General features: G+C 38.4%; 1 protein-coding gene across 2 annotated transcripts in view; it reads left to right on the top strand.

Moving 5' to 3' along the window:
- The window catches only part of LOC103926019 (glypican-5-like), a 405,545-nt gene that overhangs the window by 302,268 nt on the left and 88,853 nt on the right, over positions 1–14,424 (top strand). For both annotated transcript variants that reach the window (XM_009334827.1, XM_009334826.1), the window contains one exon: positions 2,965–3,115. In XM_009334827.1, coding sequence (XP_009333102.1) covers positions 2,965–3,115 — 151 coding nt within the window. The remainder of the gene's footprint in view (positions 1–2,964; positions 3,116–14,424) is intronic.

Raw genomic sequence — 14,424 nt, 5'->3', positions numbered from 1 at the left:
GAGGCTGGTGAGGGGTCTGGAGAACAAGTCTTATGAGGAGCGGCTGAGGGAACTGGGGTTGTTTAGCCTGGAGAAGAGGAGGCTGAGGGGAGACCTCATCGCTCTTCTACAACTACCTGAAAGGAGGCTGTAGCGAGGTGGGTGTCGGTCTCTTCTCCCAAGTAGGTAGCGATAGGACGAGAGGAAACGGCCTCAAGTTGTGCCAGGGGAGGTTTAGATTGGACGTGAGGAAAAATGTCTTTGCTGAAAGAGTGGTTAAACATTGGAACAGGCTGCCCAGGGAAGTCGTTGAGTCACCATCCCTGGAGGTATTGAAAAGACGTGTAGATGAGGCGCTTAGGAACATGGTTTAGTGGGCATGGTGGTGTTGGGTTGACGGTTGGACTCGATGATCTTAGAAGTCTCTTCCAACCTTGGTTCAAGTATTTACTTGTTTTGAGCAGAGGTCAGGATTGAGCCATGGGCACTGAATGAAATAAAATTTTTGAAAAGAAGGAGTACCTTAACAGGCAGTAAACATTTCTGCCTTGACTGGCAAACAATCATTAAAAACCTTTATTAAATTTTGCGTCCATTCTGTTCACCACTTAGCCATTTCTTTTCATTCTGAAAGATTATAACTAAGAATGAATGAGTCTTCTCTAATATGGTCAGGACACAATAAATCTGTGAAAGAACTGACTTATCTTAACCCCTCATAGGCAATTTTTTCCAATTGTTTAACAAAATGTTGTTTTGTATTGCTATGACATCAGTCTTTACGCCTGTGAATAATGAGGCTCAATATTAAGCAACTTGTTTACAAAAAAGTCATGCAGTAACAATTAGAGAGTGTTTAATGCGCTTCCCCACTAGAGTCCATACCCTCTCTTCCCACTTACTGATCTTCCCACTGCAGTGTGAAGTTATTTGTGTCTTCAGAATGAGCAAACAGATCTTTTCAGTGAAAGGGTGAAAAATTTCCTGAGTTCTGCCATATAGAAGTTGGCATCTGTTGTTCCGTAGAACAGGATCTCTGCTGCACTGATCCAAGCATTTGTCAGCCCCGGAGTGGAGGATGGCAGCTCACAGTATCTGAAGAAGAAGGAGACTATCACACAAAGCTTCCCACTACAGACAAATTGTGGCATCCATCATCATCCTTTCAACCCAGTTAATACAGTTGTATTAGGCCTCTTCTCCAGTTCCTCCCCCAGCTCCCAGCCCACCTCCTTTTTAGTGTGAAATGTGTTTGAATCTTCAAAGTAGCTACATTTCAAAATACATTTTGCTCATTACCAAGAATAACCACAGTCCTCTGGAATAAAGCAGATCACAAAGCCTGAAATGGATCTGCAATACTTTGGGGGGAAGATACTTGTGATGAAGGGTATTGGATAGATCCAGAATCTGCCCAACTTTGAGAAGCATTGCAAAGTCTTTCCATTTGGTTAAAATATTTCCACATAACTGGAATAGGTCCTGATTGTACCTTGTCATACCATGCAAGCAAAGCTAACATGAACAAGGTTTTCGTAACTCTGAAAAGGAGACAAACAAGGTGCTGCCTTTCAAAACAATGTTCATATGCGTTGTAGGTTGAGTTTCAGCTACATGAAAGAAGTGATCAGAAATACTGGAATGGCTCTTTCCATCCCTAAAACCAAAACCAACACCCCCAATGTAATTTTCCAACAAGATTCAGAAAAGAAATTGGTAGTCACTCACAAAATGGGGGTGATAGGTATGGGGGAATGGAAACTCGATAGTAACCAGGGCAACTTAGCGAGGTTGTGAAAAAATCCACTCTGAGTCAGGGTATTTCACTGTCACTGGGCTGTAGGGGAAGCTGAGCTGTTGGGGCTTTTCTCTGCAGAAGCTCTCCCACCTTCTCTAATACCCTGAAGTGTCCTTTGCACTAGCAGCAACAAATGCAAGCTGTTGAGGAGGGTGGCCACCAAGGAACGTGGAGCACCTTAGTTCTGAAATGTTGTACAAAAATGGCACAGCTCCAACAGGATACGTGCCATGTAGCTTAGCGAGTAGGTGCTCCTCTCAGGTGTGGGGGACAGGTTCAAGCTTCTCCTCAATCATCCTTCCTTGACGAATGCCTTATAACAAAACGTATTAGTCTAAGCCAGTTACTTCATTTCTTCCCAAATAGTGCTGCTCTTCTTGTTCCCTGGATAGGCTGGGTTTAGATTCACTGAAAATGAAACAGTATTTTTCATTTTTTGGAACTACCAGTGAACTGAAAAATCATTTATTCCCACAGCACTAATAGTAGGCAACTGCTCATGGTGACAGAAGGAGAAAGACTTATCTAAAGGTCAAAAAGATGAGTTTAGGGAGTAAATATATTGTGATAGCAAGTGTGACCTAGTATGACACATTTAGGTTTATTTTAGAAAAGGCTTTCTTATTCTATACTTAGTCCAAGAAATATATTTCAAATGAAATTTAATGAACAACTTGCAGTTGGTACAAGCATCTTAAATGACACCATCTTAAAAATCATATCCAGGGACCAAGGTTTCCAAGTGACCAAGCCCATAATGAAAAGTAGCAAATACCCTCAACTCCTCAAAGGGTTGAGAAGTATGTTGTGGTCTTCAGTTGTAAAGTAAGTACTCAGACAGCTGGCAGATTGTACCATCATTAACCAGTGATCTCCAAACTGAGGTTTGCAAGAGGAAAAGCTGCAGGAGCAGAGCTCCCTGTGATGATACTGGTAGATGTGGTGTTTTCAATTAAAAGTTTGATGATAAGTGTCCCTGGTCATCTGCGGTGGAGAAAATTTGATGGTATAGTCTGTTATTCCAAAATATTTGGAGGTCACTGCCAGAAAAAACCTCCAACTTGAGGACCAGTTCTTGAAAGTGAATAAGAAAGTGCTTGTTGCTTTATAAACCCAGCTTGGTCACCAGAGGTAGGAACTGTGTAAGTATTCTGACTGTTGTTGGCTTTTTGCTTCTTCTATTTTAGCTGGATGCTGAGAAGGCAAAATTAAAACTGGAAAGATGGGCTTCCCGAGATGCTGGCAGTGGGGGTGGAAGAAGTGAAGAGATGGAGTCAAGTGGGGATTGTGATGATGAGGATGGCTGTCAAGGATCCGGTGACAGGATTCACACAGCAGGTAAATACAGTTTCTATAGGCACATACAGAACTTAGAAATTCATAAGTGTCAGAATTCGGTGGACAGAGCTAAGACTTGCACTGCTTGAATTACCGTCAAAATCCTACTAAATTCAAAGGATTCGAATCTTAATCTGTGAAGAGCTGCGGTAAAAATAGAATGATACAGACAGTAACCCAATATAATTTAACACTTGACGTGCAGATAAAAGACTTAAATTTAGAGTGAATAATATCTGCAATGAAATCGAGATCACAGAAATACTGGAAGAGCCTTCCTAGATAATGTGGGCTCTTCAAATAAATAGAAAATTAATGTCCTTACAGACTGTGCTAAGTGTTAACATAAATATTTATTGGTTGCATAATGATATTGAAGGGTGATCCAAACAGAGTTGGCTTCTGAGAGTATATATTCTTGAAAAAACACATGAAGTATTTTTTTTTTAGTGGTGAGCTGCTGGTTAAATATAATTTCTTGATAGTTTCAGATATGCATTCTGCAATATTTATCCATGAAATTACTCGGATAATAAGTCATCAAATGTAGAATCAGCATCAGAATCTAACTTAACTTCCACCAAAATACTGGCAATTTAGTATGTAGTTAAGTCCTTACTATCGTAAGTCAATAAGGAATAAGATGTTTCCTTCTAAATACTTGATATTATTGGTTTATCTTTTCTGGAAGTTCTGATTCATTTCAGCTCATCAAAATGTAACTGTTTTACTTACCATAGTGTGTGTGAATATAATTTGATTTGGATGTGCAAGTATATGAAATACAGGTATAGTAGTGTTGAAAAATAATGCTTATTAAGATGGCTGGAACTCAGGTAAGTTTTAAACTGCTGCTTCATTCAGCTGAAATAAACAAGTGCCTCTTCGTTGTCCCTTTTCCACTAAGTGGAGAGTGGGAAAAGATATCCCATATTCAAGTAAGACTTGCAAACAAGCTGTGATTAGTCTGTAGTCAAGACTTCAGTTGTTCCTATTATGAATATTTGTTCAGGAAAACTGAGCTTAAACATATATTTCAAAATGTGTGCAAAATGTTAGATTTAGTTTGCAGTACCAGGTTATAAATACCTGAAATCTAATTTGTGTTGACAAGCTGTATGATCAAGATACATGAGGTATTATAACATAGGGACAGCATTTTTAAAAATTACTAAATAATTGCAACTAACAGATCAAGTAAAGATTTTCACCATCTACTTACCAATGTTTTTGAACAGAAGAACTTTGATACAATGTTATTTTAAAACTATTTGCTTAACTTTTTTATTGTTTATTGTATTATATACATAAGCAAAGAAAAGACTGCTAGATCTTTTGGGCCCTGGGGATTTGTGAGGGTAAATACTTTAATATGCTTTCCTCTCTATATGGAATAAGACAAACAAAAGCCAGGTGCTAACTACTCTTCAATGAACAATTAAACTATTAATACACTGTTTTGGGAGGATGTGTATGCATGCTGACATGAACAATGGCAGATTTCAGGTGTTCAAAAATCAAAACTTGAATACTTTCAAGACTTCACTTACAGCTGGCTTTAATAATGGAAAACTACTTAATGCTACTTTTTTCCCTTTTTTTTGCAATCTATTTAATTAAAATATTTTATGCTGATATCATCCTGGATTTAAAAGAATTATATTTATATAACTAGCTGTTTCAGAATTTAGTAGGGTTTATATCCAGTCAAAAAGGTAATTACACTTAATTTTAGAAAATGGCCTTGATTCATAACAGTAAAAATAAGTATTTCATTGTGTGACAATAGTAATGCTGTTTCATAATTAGCTTTAAAATATTGTACTGTACACAAGCCACTAGCACTAAATCTGTTTTGCATATCTGGATACAATTAAGAGGTAAAATGGAGTAATCTCATTATAGAGCTTCTTTGCTTTAATAGAATGTTAAAGAAATAAACAAATGTCAGATTAGTTGAATTTCCTTTTGCTGCATGTCTGTAAGAAGGGGTTTCTAATTGTACAGCCTGTGAACTTGTTGTATTTCCTAAACTTAAAACCTGTCAAGTACATCTGACCATTGTTTTGTTGAAGTGGAACATGACAACATTGACTATTCCTTGCTTGCTTGAAGTACACAGTGAATTGAGACATGAATTGAAGCTAAAGCGAAATCCCAAATAAAACCCTGATTTGAAGCTTAGTAAAGTCAGTGGGAATATTCTTACTGACTACGGCAGGTTTGGATGAGACATAAATGATAGCTATAAAACGCCACCGATCTCATCAGTGCATTTTGTAGTGTGCAGTCATACAGTAGAACAAAAGGAATAAAAAAGGAATAAAAGCCTTTCAAAACATGGACTTTTTGGCAGAGCAGTCATGCTTTTAACAACAGGTCCATGGAAAAGAGAAAAGAAAAGAAAGGATTTCAGTGTCAACCTCTAAAATGCTGAATTTAAAATGCAGTAAAAATGTGCTACATCTGTCATTTATTTGAAACCTATATGAAAATGATATTTACAATTTATGTGTTGAGAGACCTGCTTTGAGCATTGAAAAAGACTCAGATTGCTTTTAAATAGTTTCTGAAAACCTACTGAATGCTCATTCCTTTCCACCTCCCAGAAAAAAGAAGTTACCTTTTCATTAACAATAAATTGCCAGGAGTTTCATCAATATCTAGGTTACCATCTTCAAAACATTTCTGGTCATAACTATTAAAAGATCCCCCTGGACACAGGGTACATTGCCATCTCCCCAGTTTGCTTTTCCAAATTGCGAACAGAAGGCCTGGCTCCTAGATTTTAGATTTCAGTGTGTACCGGGTAGGTAAACACAGAAGTGGTTCTGTGCTTGTATATTCCAGCCAGGTCCATTGTACATATCCTTTTCCCCAATTTTTCTTTGGTTGGGGATTGCTGTCTGTATATGTCAGCTTATCTTGCAATCGATAGTAAAATCCGGTCCTTTTGTTGGTCACCTTCTAGCCTTTGAGAACCATTTCTGCATATCAGTTAATCATTTTATTTTATGTCTTCAATTAAGATATGTGGATATCTATTATTTAGTGCTGGTTTTTTGTTCACTTTTGTTACAAATAAGTCTTTGCTCACCAAATTCATTGTTATCTAAAAAGATCACCGCTTATTCCTTTAATCATAATGGGCTTAATTGTCTATTCTGTATCGTGTGTGTTTATCCAAATTATTTTGTACGACCAATATAAACAAATTCTCAGGAAACCAGCGTTCTCTTAGGAAATTATGTATGGTAGAAGATACTTTAAAATGTCATATTCTCACAGGCCTTACCAATTACCACAAGTATCTCTTCTTGGGGAAAGCTGTGGAAACAGCACTGTTTCTCAAGCAGACCCATGTGTTATTTGTTGGCAAGTACCAACTGTTTAATGACAACATCTGTTAATCATCTTTGAACAAAGCTTTGTTAGGAGAGATTTAAGAAGAGGAAAGCAAGCCATATAAATCTTGAGCACGGATGGGGAAGTTGCTTTGTAATTTGCACTGCTTCAGTCCTGCAGGTTTCTAGGCAGAAGTGCAAAGCAGCATCTTGGTTTGAACCTTGCTTAGCACTGCATGATCACGTAAGCATAGTCTTACATGAACTTCGATCACTGAGTGAGTGTGGACTTATTCTTAAACCCTTACTGGATCATGAAGGAAGGTGGTGCTGGTGTGGAGAAGAGCAGGGATTGCTCAGTGCCTTGCAGGATCAAGCCACAGGAATATTTGCTAGGAGAGGGATTAGCATCCTGCCATTCATGAAAAGACAGAACAGCAACAGATTCACATTGTGTCCTGCCTCTCCTCTGTTCAGAGAAAAGGAAAAATGTTTCAGTCTGTTCAGTGAAACGTGGGAAGGAAGTTAGTGCAGGGGATTGCCCATTCCTAGCTGTGCTGCACAGCTGTATGTTGTGATGAGGCTGCACCCAAGCAGTGACAACCAGTGTTAGATCTCCATTCAGGGAAATCATCAGGTGATTAGCCGTTAAATAAAGTTTAGAGGAAACATTTAGACCACAGGCAGGGACCTGAATTTAGTGCAAGCCCAAAGTCACCTATATAGAGCTCTAGGCTTTGTGGAAGTTGTGGAACATTACATTGGAGAAAGCTTATGCTGACACTACCTCTTGGCATGGGTCCGTATGCACGCCTGTCTGTGGATGGGAAGGACACAGGTATTCCTGGGCTTGCTCGCTAGCATGTATCACTGTACATGTATCACGTATGAAGCTGTATGTTTTGCATAGCCAGTGAAAGACAGAAATTAATCCAAGCTTCTTTCTAGAGGAGCTTGATACAATATTGTGCAAAGTCATAGAGAATGTAGCTAGTGCTGGACTACAGCTGCCTTCTTGCTGGCAAGGCAGACAAAAGCACAGGTTAAGGAAAACATATATTTTAGTAGGCTAAAGCCTACTCTTGGGCCTTCCTCCACTGAACAGAATAGACAAAGCCAAAATGTCTCGTGTACATGAACTGCAGTTTTTGCACCAGATTCACCCATCTGTGGGTATAATCTATATATGGGTCAAAAAACTCAGCCCTCAGATGGTGCATCTATTAATCCCACTCCTTCTGACATGCCTTGAAACTTTAGATTGTTGGGAAACAAGAGACATGGATTTTACCTTTCCCCTGGCTGGCTGTCTGTTCCACACAGAGATGGGCTTCTGCTTTGTCCCCATCCCAAAAGCAGTGGGTTTCCATGGAATAACAAGAAGTGCCTGACCAGTGCTGACCCTTAGGCACAGCAGATTTTAAACAATACTTTAAAATCATGTCTGTCAGTGCAGGCATTCAATAAACAAACACATCCTGTGACATCCCAGCCAGACTTTGAACATGACTATGTGTCAAATGTGCTTTATTACTGTGATTTTTGCCAAATGCTTATCTAATCCCAATAACAGTTTTCTTCCTAATTCTTTCATGAAGCTCCCTCCGTTTAATAAGAACTTTCTGATTTCAGACATCTCTCTCAGTCGAATATCCTCCTTATTGTCATATTTCAGTGCCTGAGTGGGAACCTATAACACATTTACTTTGTTAGCACATTCAGATGACATAATTCGAACCCTTGGCTTTCTTCTTGGCTGTTTAGACACTCCACAGCTTCAGTGCCTCTTTCTGCTCTAGACAGAGTATCAGAAGAGATTATCCTGGTTGTAGATTTCTTCTTCAGGGCATATGAGAAGGATTTTTTTTTTTTGCCCCAGAGTGCCTTTATAAGTGCAGACAAGTAAATTTTATTTTTTCTTAATGTTGTCTGTCTGATCTGTATCTGCTCTCAACAGCTATGGAAAGTTAATGTATTTTTCTCCCTGCTCATGAATGTTTTCATTATCAGTTTTTTCTTTTTGAATATCAAGATTCTTTTATCCTTTATTATGTTATCATTCTCCTGGCTTGTCTATCTTTTCTAGGCATCAATATTACTGTATGAGCTGTTATTTTAATCATACTTCATTTCCATTCACCATGTTACAGGATGCACTTACACTTGTATTTATCAAAATATGTAATTGTACAGCTGCTGATTTTGTAATTATTAGTACAAAACATCAATATTCTGAGATCATAATAACTGTTGGCAGTCAGCCACGCTCATCAACTTCTCATCGCCACACATCTTCACTTTCCTCACAGATGACTTTAGCTTGCAGAAATACTGCATTTTCAGTGCCTTCCATCTTCCTGCCTAGAGAAGCCTCTCCATCATGCCTCATTCTCATCCCACTGCCTTGCATAGCCATTTTTCTACATCCTTTGTTGCACAAGACATTTTATCTCCAGCTCTATTTTTAGAGAGCCTATAAATTCCTTTGTTGCCCTTAGTGTAAATGCCTCATTCTATCCACAAAACAGCATAGTAACAATTTAAGCCCTTATAGAAGGTTGATTTTTAAGAAAACTCAGTGCTTTCAAAGCTTTATATTTGTCATTTGGGGTGGTAAATAGAGATGAGCCTCTGTCAACAGGCATTGAGGAAAGTCATAAGCAAACCATGACAGAAGGCCTTCAGCACGTGTGGGGAGAAGTGGGTGGTAGTTCCACAGCTGTAAATTTCTGGCTTTGGCTTCTGTTGTAGAGGTACGGTTTTGGAAGAGACATGGGAGCAAAGAAAACCAAAGAAACCTCAATAATAAGGGTGAAAAGTACAGATTTTGATTAATGCTAACTGAACTTGATAGGATCTGATCCTGAGAAGAGTTACTTTGGACTCGTGGTGTTGTCACACTGTTATCTCATGAGAACACTTTGTTAAGCATTTATTTGGAGGCCAGTGACATTTTCTGCAGCCTGTGTTCTGTGCAAATGGGCTCATAAGATGACTGAGAGGGGGCTTCTGAGAAGGGGATACGAAGAGAGAGCATGGGGTGGGGGGCGGGGAGAGAAAGATTTTTTGGGAGAGAGGAAAAGAAAGAGTTTCCCCACCTCTCTGTCCCTGATTAAATCTATTTTATAATCTACCGACACAGGGATAAGGTATTATGTGTCATTTTAGTGTCCTTCATTACACAGTATAATTTAAACTGAAATGCATATGAGAAGAAGAGTATAATCATTCCTAATCCTTCCTCAACCTCAGCATTTATATGACAGTTGGAGGTGTAAAGGAAAGGGATTTCAGTTCCTTCAGATTTTCTCTCCTAGACCTGAGGTGAGAGACTTCCCAATACCACCAGCTCTCCTGCTTGGATCCATACAGGACAGGAGTTTTTGCCAAGTTGTGTAAATGACTTTCTGCATGACCAGATAAACATCTCCCCTGTAGAACTTCTCCTAATGCTAATCAGAACATTAGCTAAAGGAATAACAGACTGAGTGCCAGCTCTGTGACTCTCTGCACAAGTTTGGTACTATCTTTGGTACCTTCAAAGAGGTAAAAAGGTAATTGGGGAAATATAATTTTACTATTTCACCAGAGAAATGTAAATTACAACACATTTTTGATCATTTTAGCACCATTAAGAAAAAATTAAAAGGTAAAAAAATTTTAGTTGATTAGGGTATAAAGCCTTCCAATGCGCTGTTCCATAAGGGGAAATTAAACATTGGAGAGATCAATATAAAGACATTTGGGGCTTAACTGTTTGCAGTAGTTCTGTATAAGCAGTCATCAGAGACTGCATTGTAGATCACTGAAGGGTAACATGCTTTTACGAACTTTCTATTAAAAATATTACCAGTAATCTGTGTCCTTTGAATGCGCTTATTACAGCAGAGCAATTTTTACTAACTTTGTCAGCGATATTTTATCTAGTTACTTTCCACAGGAGCAACTTGATATGTACGTATATTTCTGAGATGTGTTTTGAAAACAGCCTTAAACTGAAAACTCACTGATCTGATTTTCCAATGAATTCCCAATCACTAGCATTTCTCACATTTTTCAATAAAATGGACTTTTTTTAAACAAAAATATCACAACTGAGTGGCCTGCAACAGGAACAACATAGTCAGACCACAAAGAGCATGAATGAAAAGAGGCAACTTGGTATGTGATGGCTAAAACTATGAGAAAGACAAGCTTCCAAGAAAAACTGCCTTACTAAACACATGAAGCAGAACATATTCTTGCTTCAGGCTAAGAGCAGTCTGCAGGTAGATACTTTGACCCCACACTCATAATGCCTACTTCTGTGAAAGTCATTTGCAAGCATCAGGCTGGCACCCAGAGTTTAGAGGCCAAGCTAAATGGAGAGTAAAACCGATCCTCCTCAAGTAACTCTCATGAGCTGTGTGATTTAGATCCTTCTGACAAGAAATTCACTTAGGAGCTGTAATATCTCGGTCATGCCAAGTAGTGATAGGATAAATGAGAAGGCTAAGGCAATTTGCCCCCAAAACACCATAAAGCCAAAATTAATTAAGAGGAGTTAACAATGAAAGGTCCTTCAAATTACTTCAAAATAGATAACTCGTATAACTTAATGGAAGCTCAGTTTAAAATGCTAATGCCATTATGCTATAAGTTATCAAAACAATCCTGCAAGCCTAAGGAAAACGTTCACCTGTGAGTTAGTCTTCATGCCACACAAGGGAACACTTCCCTGGTCACAGCTAAGTGACAGTGATGTTAGTGCCCCCTCCACGTGCTGCGCTGTGCCACGCGGCACTTCTGCGTACCTTTCCTCCTCCTCTTGAGCCCTTCCCTGCTCACCAGTGAAAGCAGAAGGAGAATGAGGAATTAAATACAGTGAATAGCTGTGCCATTTAAACCCCACACTGGTTTGAAGCATTTGCCGTGCTACTTTGTTTTAGGGTTTTAGTAACATCCAGAGCTCTAGCTGTAAGAAACAACGTGTTTGCACATGGTGATATCTGGAGGAAAAAAAACACATTTCTCCAAGGAAGGAAGATAGTAAAAGCAAACCTAGGACCTTGTTTATTCCAAAGGTAAATTATTCCTGGTTAATTAAGGTAAGGTTATGAATTACTGCAACCTTAAAGGCTTTAAGAAACCCTCTGTCATCTCTCATGGCATACAACGTGTGAAAGGCAGATAGCGCAGCTGTTTGGCAGTGGAAATAAAACCAAAAGTCACTGACAAATGAAAATACAGTTTCTGTTGCTCCCTGCTGCCACCTTCCCTTGTTTTATGATTCATGAGGAAAGCCTAAGCGGTCACTGTTCTTTTAAAATAGGAAAGGAGGAAAATAATTGCTTTGGTTTGTTTTCCCTCCCTCCCTCTCTTGAACCAGTGTTTCTTGGAGGTGTTCTGTCTCTGCTTTTAGGAAGAAAATGCCTTGAGTATACCAGGTATGCATTTTGAGGTTTTCTATTCCTTGATTGTCCATTTTAAGGTATAATAATATTCCTTAGAAGAGTGCTGTTGTGCCTGAAGCAACAGATATGCCATCAGAATGTCTCAGCTGAGAAATTTAGGATCAAAACAATACCCTGAAAGAAAGCACAGTTTAGTTTTACAGTAACAGAGAGCACAGTACAAACACTCTGTACTTTATACTGGATTTACTACAAGAAGAACAGAACTTCAGGCTGAAGTATGTGACATATCAACAGGATCATGAATTTATAGGGCTAGATTTGGCTGCCTTGAGATCAAGGTACTTATAATAACTTAAACCAGCTGATGATCTTGCACGTAGCTAAATACCTCCCTTGAAAAGAGTTCAAAGATTAGGCACATTATTCCTCAGCAGGTGATTTTGCATCTGATTTATCTCACAGTGTCTCCTGTCTACCAGATTTTAAGAGTGTTTATTACTGTCCTTTGATCCTGAAAGCAGTTAAGTAATATTTCCCTGAAATTTAACACTTTCCAGGATGGACAAGACAGTTGACACCTTTCAGAGGCATTTTAGGGTGTTGTGCAGATTCAAGGAGGCTATAATGCCATCTGCTAGCCCCAAACCCAGGAACTGGATGTAACTTGCGGAACAGTGAAGTTAGAAACCTGTTTGTTTCTACATGACATGCTGGAGCGTGGAGCATGAATCTGTGCAAACAGGGTGAAGTCTCTAAATTATGGATGACTAAGGGTCTTTGTCATAGTTCTCAGTGATGGAAAAGTCAGCTGGATATAGGATCCTACAGCACCTCTTCTAACACTGTTTTAGTCTGGTTTCCTCCATTTGCCTCAGTTAATTACCCCTCATGTATAGTTGTATCAGAAGCTTTTCTTTTTCCAAATTACATCTCTATTCCTAATTCAAGTTCCTGAATATTACAATCAGAAAATGTTTTCTGTCTTTGTCTTCCTCTCTTTTAGGATTTAGACAGATTTTCTAACATTCGTCAGGCTGTCTTCTTTAATCAGTCTCTCAACCCCCCAATTGTGCTTGTTCTTCTGTGAACGTCTAATAGTTTGTCAAGCGAAATTTGAATTATTTCTGAAATAAAATACCATAAGGAACCAACCAAACTTTGAATATGACCAAATGATATTTTGAAATTAAGAGAATTTTTTAAATTTTTTTATCTCTCAAGGTATCTTGTATCACATTAGAGTTTGTTCATCTTCTAAATAAACACTTCTGTCAAGTTTGTAAATTAGTCTTCGTTTCAGCAAGATTTAAGTATTTCCTATTTCTGAAAGGATGCACATTCTTGATCTAGATATGATTTGCACAAGCAAACCTACAATGCACAAGCGACCTACCTGGGTAGCAGCATTCCCCAGAAAGGGGTGAGACCCACTTGTCTGGTGCTGTTTAGAAGAAACGTAATTAGCATTTTGGAAGAGGTGAAAGCAATAACTGTATATTCTGATGAGCAAACATCTACTTTTGAACAAGCAGATAGTACGATTTCTGGCACTGTGCAGATCATAAACTCTCATCTGAAGTCCAGATGAAGCATGAATGTTAAACAGTGATGATCCAGGTAGCATACAAGGGTAATAACTACTCTTTCAAACTTCATTCAGTTTAGTTGTAAAAATCATTAAACATTCAAAATCCCAGTTTTAGCCCATTTACCATTGAATTGTTGTCCACAGTTAACAGTTAATGCAAAAAGTTAAGCAGGATTACATCAGTATGGGCAATGAAAAACCCTTTGAATCACTAGAAAGTAGGTACACTGAAATCAATTGATGAAGCGGGTGAAATTCCACATTGTGCATGCCCAAGGCTTAGCCATTATTTGCACAGAGAACCTCAGAAATTCTCAGCTTTCAAAACTGTTTGCTGTTCATCTCAAATTAAAGAGATTAAAGAGAATTTGCCATTGCAGTATTGAAACTGCCAAGTAATAAATCATCATCTGATATTTATATCCCAAAATTAAGACTGGTGACTCAGACACTTCGACACTGCTGACCATTTAGTAGTGAAGTCCTAATAATCCAATCTGGAGCATTTTCTGATGTGAAGTCAGACAAGTAATTTCCTATTTAAAATTTGATTAGATAAAATCTTTTGAACATGTGCTTGTAAAGGAACAGCCTGTTTAAATATGTATGCTGCTGCAGCACAGGCTGTACGCTGTTACAACTAAAGCCAGCACAAAGAACATTTGCACTAACCTGAATATGCTGGAGGAGGCATAGTGCCCAGGGCTAAACTATATCAGAATAAATCTCTTTCTTACACAATGGAAACATTAGAGCTGATGGGGGAAATGCAGTTTTCATCCTATAAAAAAACACAAACTTGTTTTTGTATTGAAAAGATACCATTTTCCAAAACAGAAGCATTTGGTAACACATGCAACTGGAAGAACATTAATTTGAGGGGATTTTTTGGTAGGTTTTTAATACAAAAGGAGAAATACAGATTCAAGATGGAATATTTTGCCACCTACAAAAAAACTTATAGTTGCTAAAGCCATCTAG

This window comes from Pygoscelis adeliae, unplaced genomic scaffold (assembly GCF_000699105.1).
Source record: "Pygoscelis adeliae isolate BGI_AS28 unplaced genomic scaffold, ASM69910v1 Scaffold552, whole genome shotgun sequence".
In the NCBI taxonomy this organism is placed as follows: domain Eukaryota; kingdom Metazoa; phylum Chordata; class Aves; order Sphenisciformes; family Spheniscidae; genus Pygoscelis; species Pygoscelis adeliae.
This window is presented reverse-complemented; position numbering and strand designations above follow the sequence as displayed.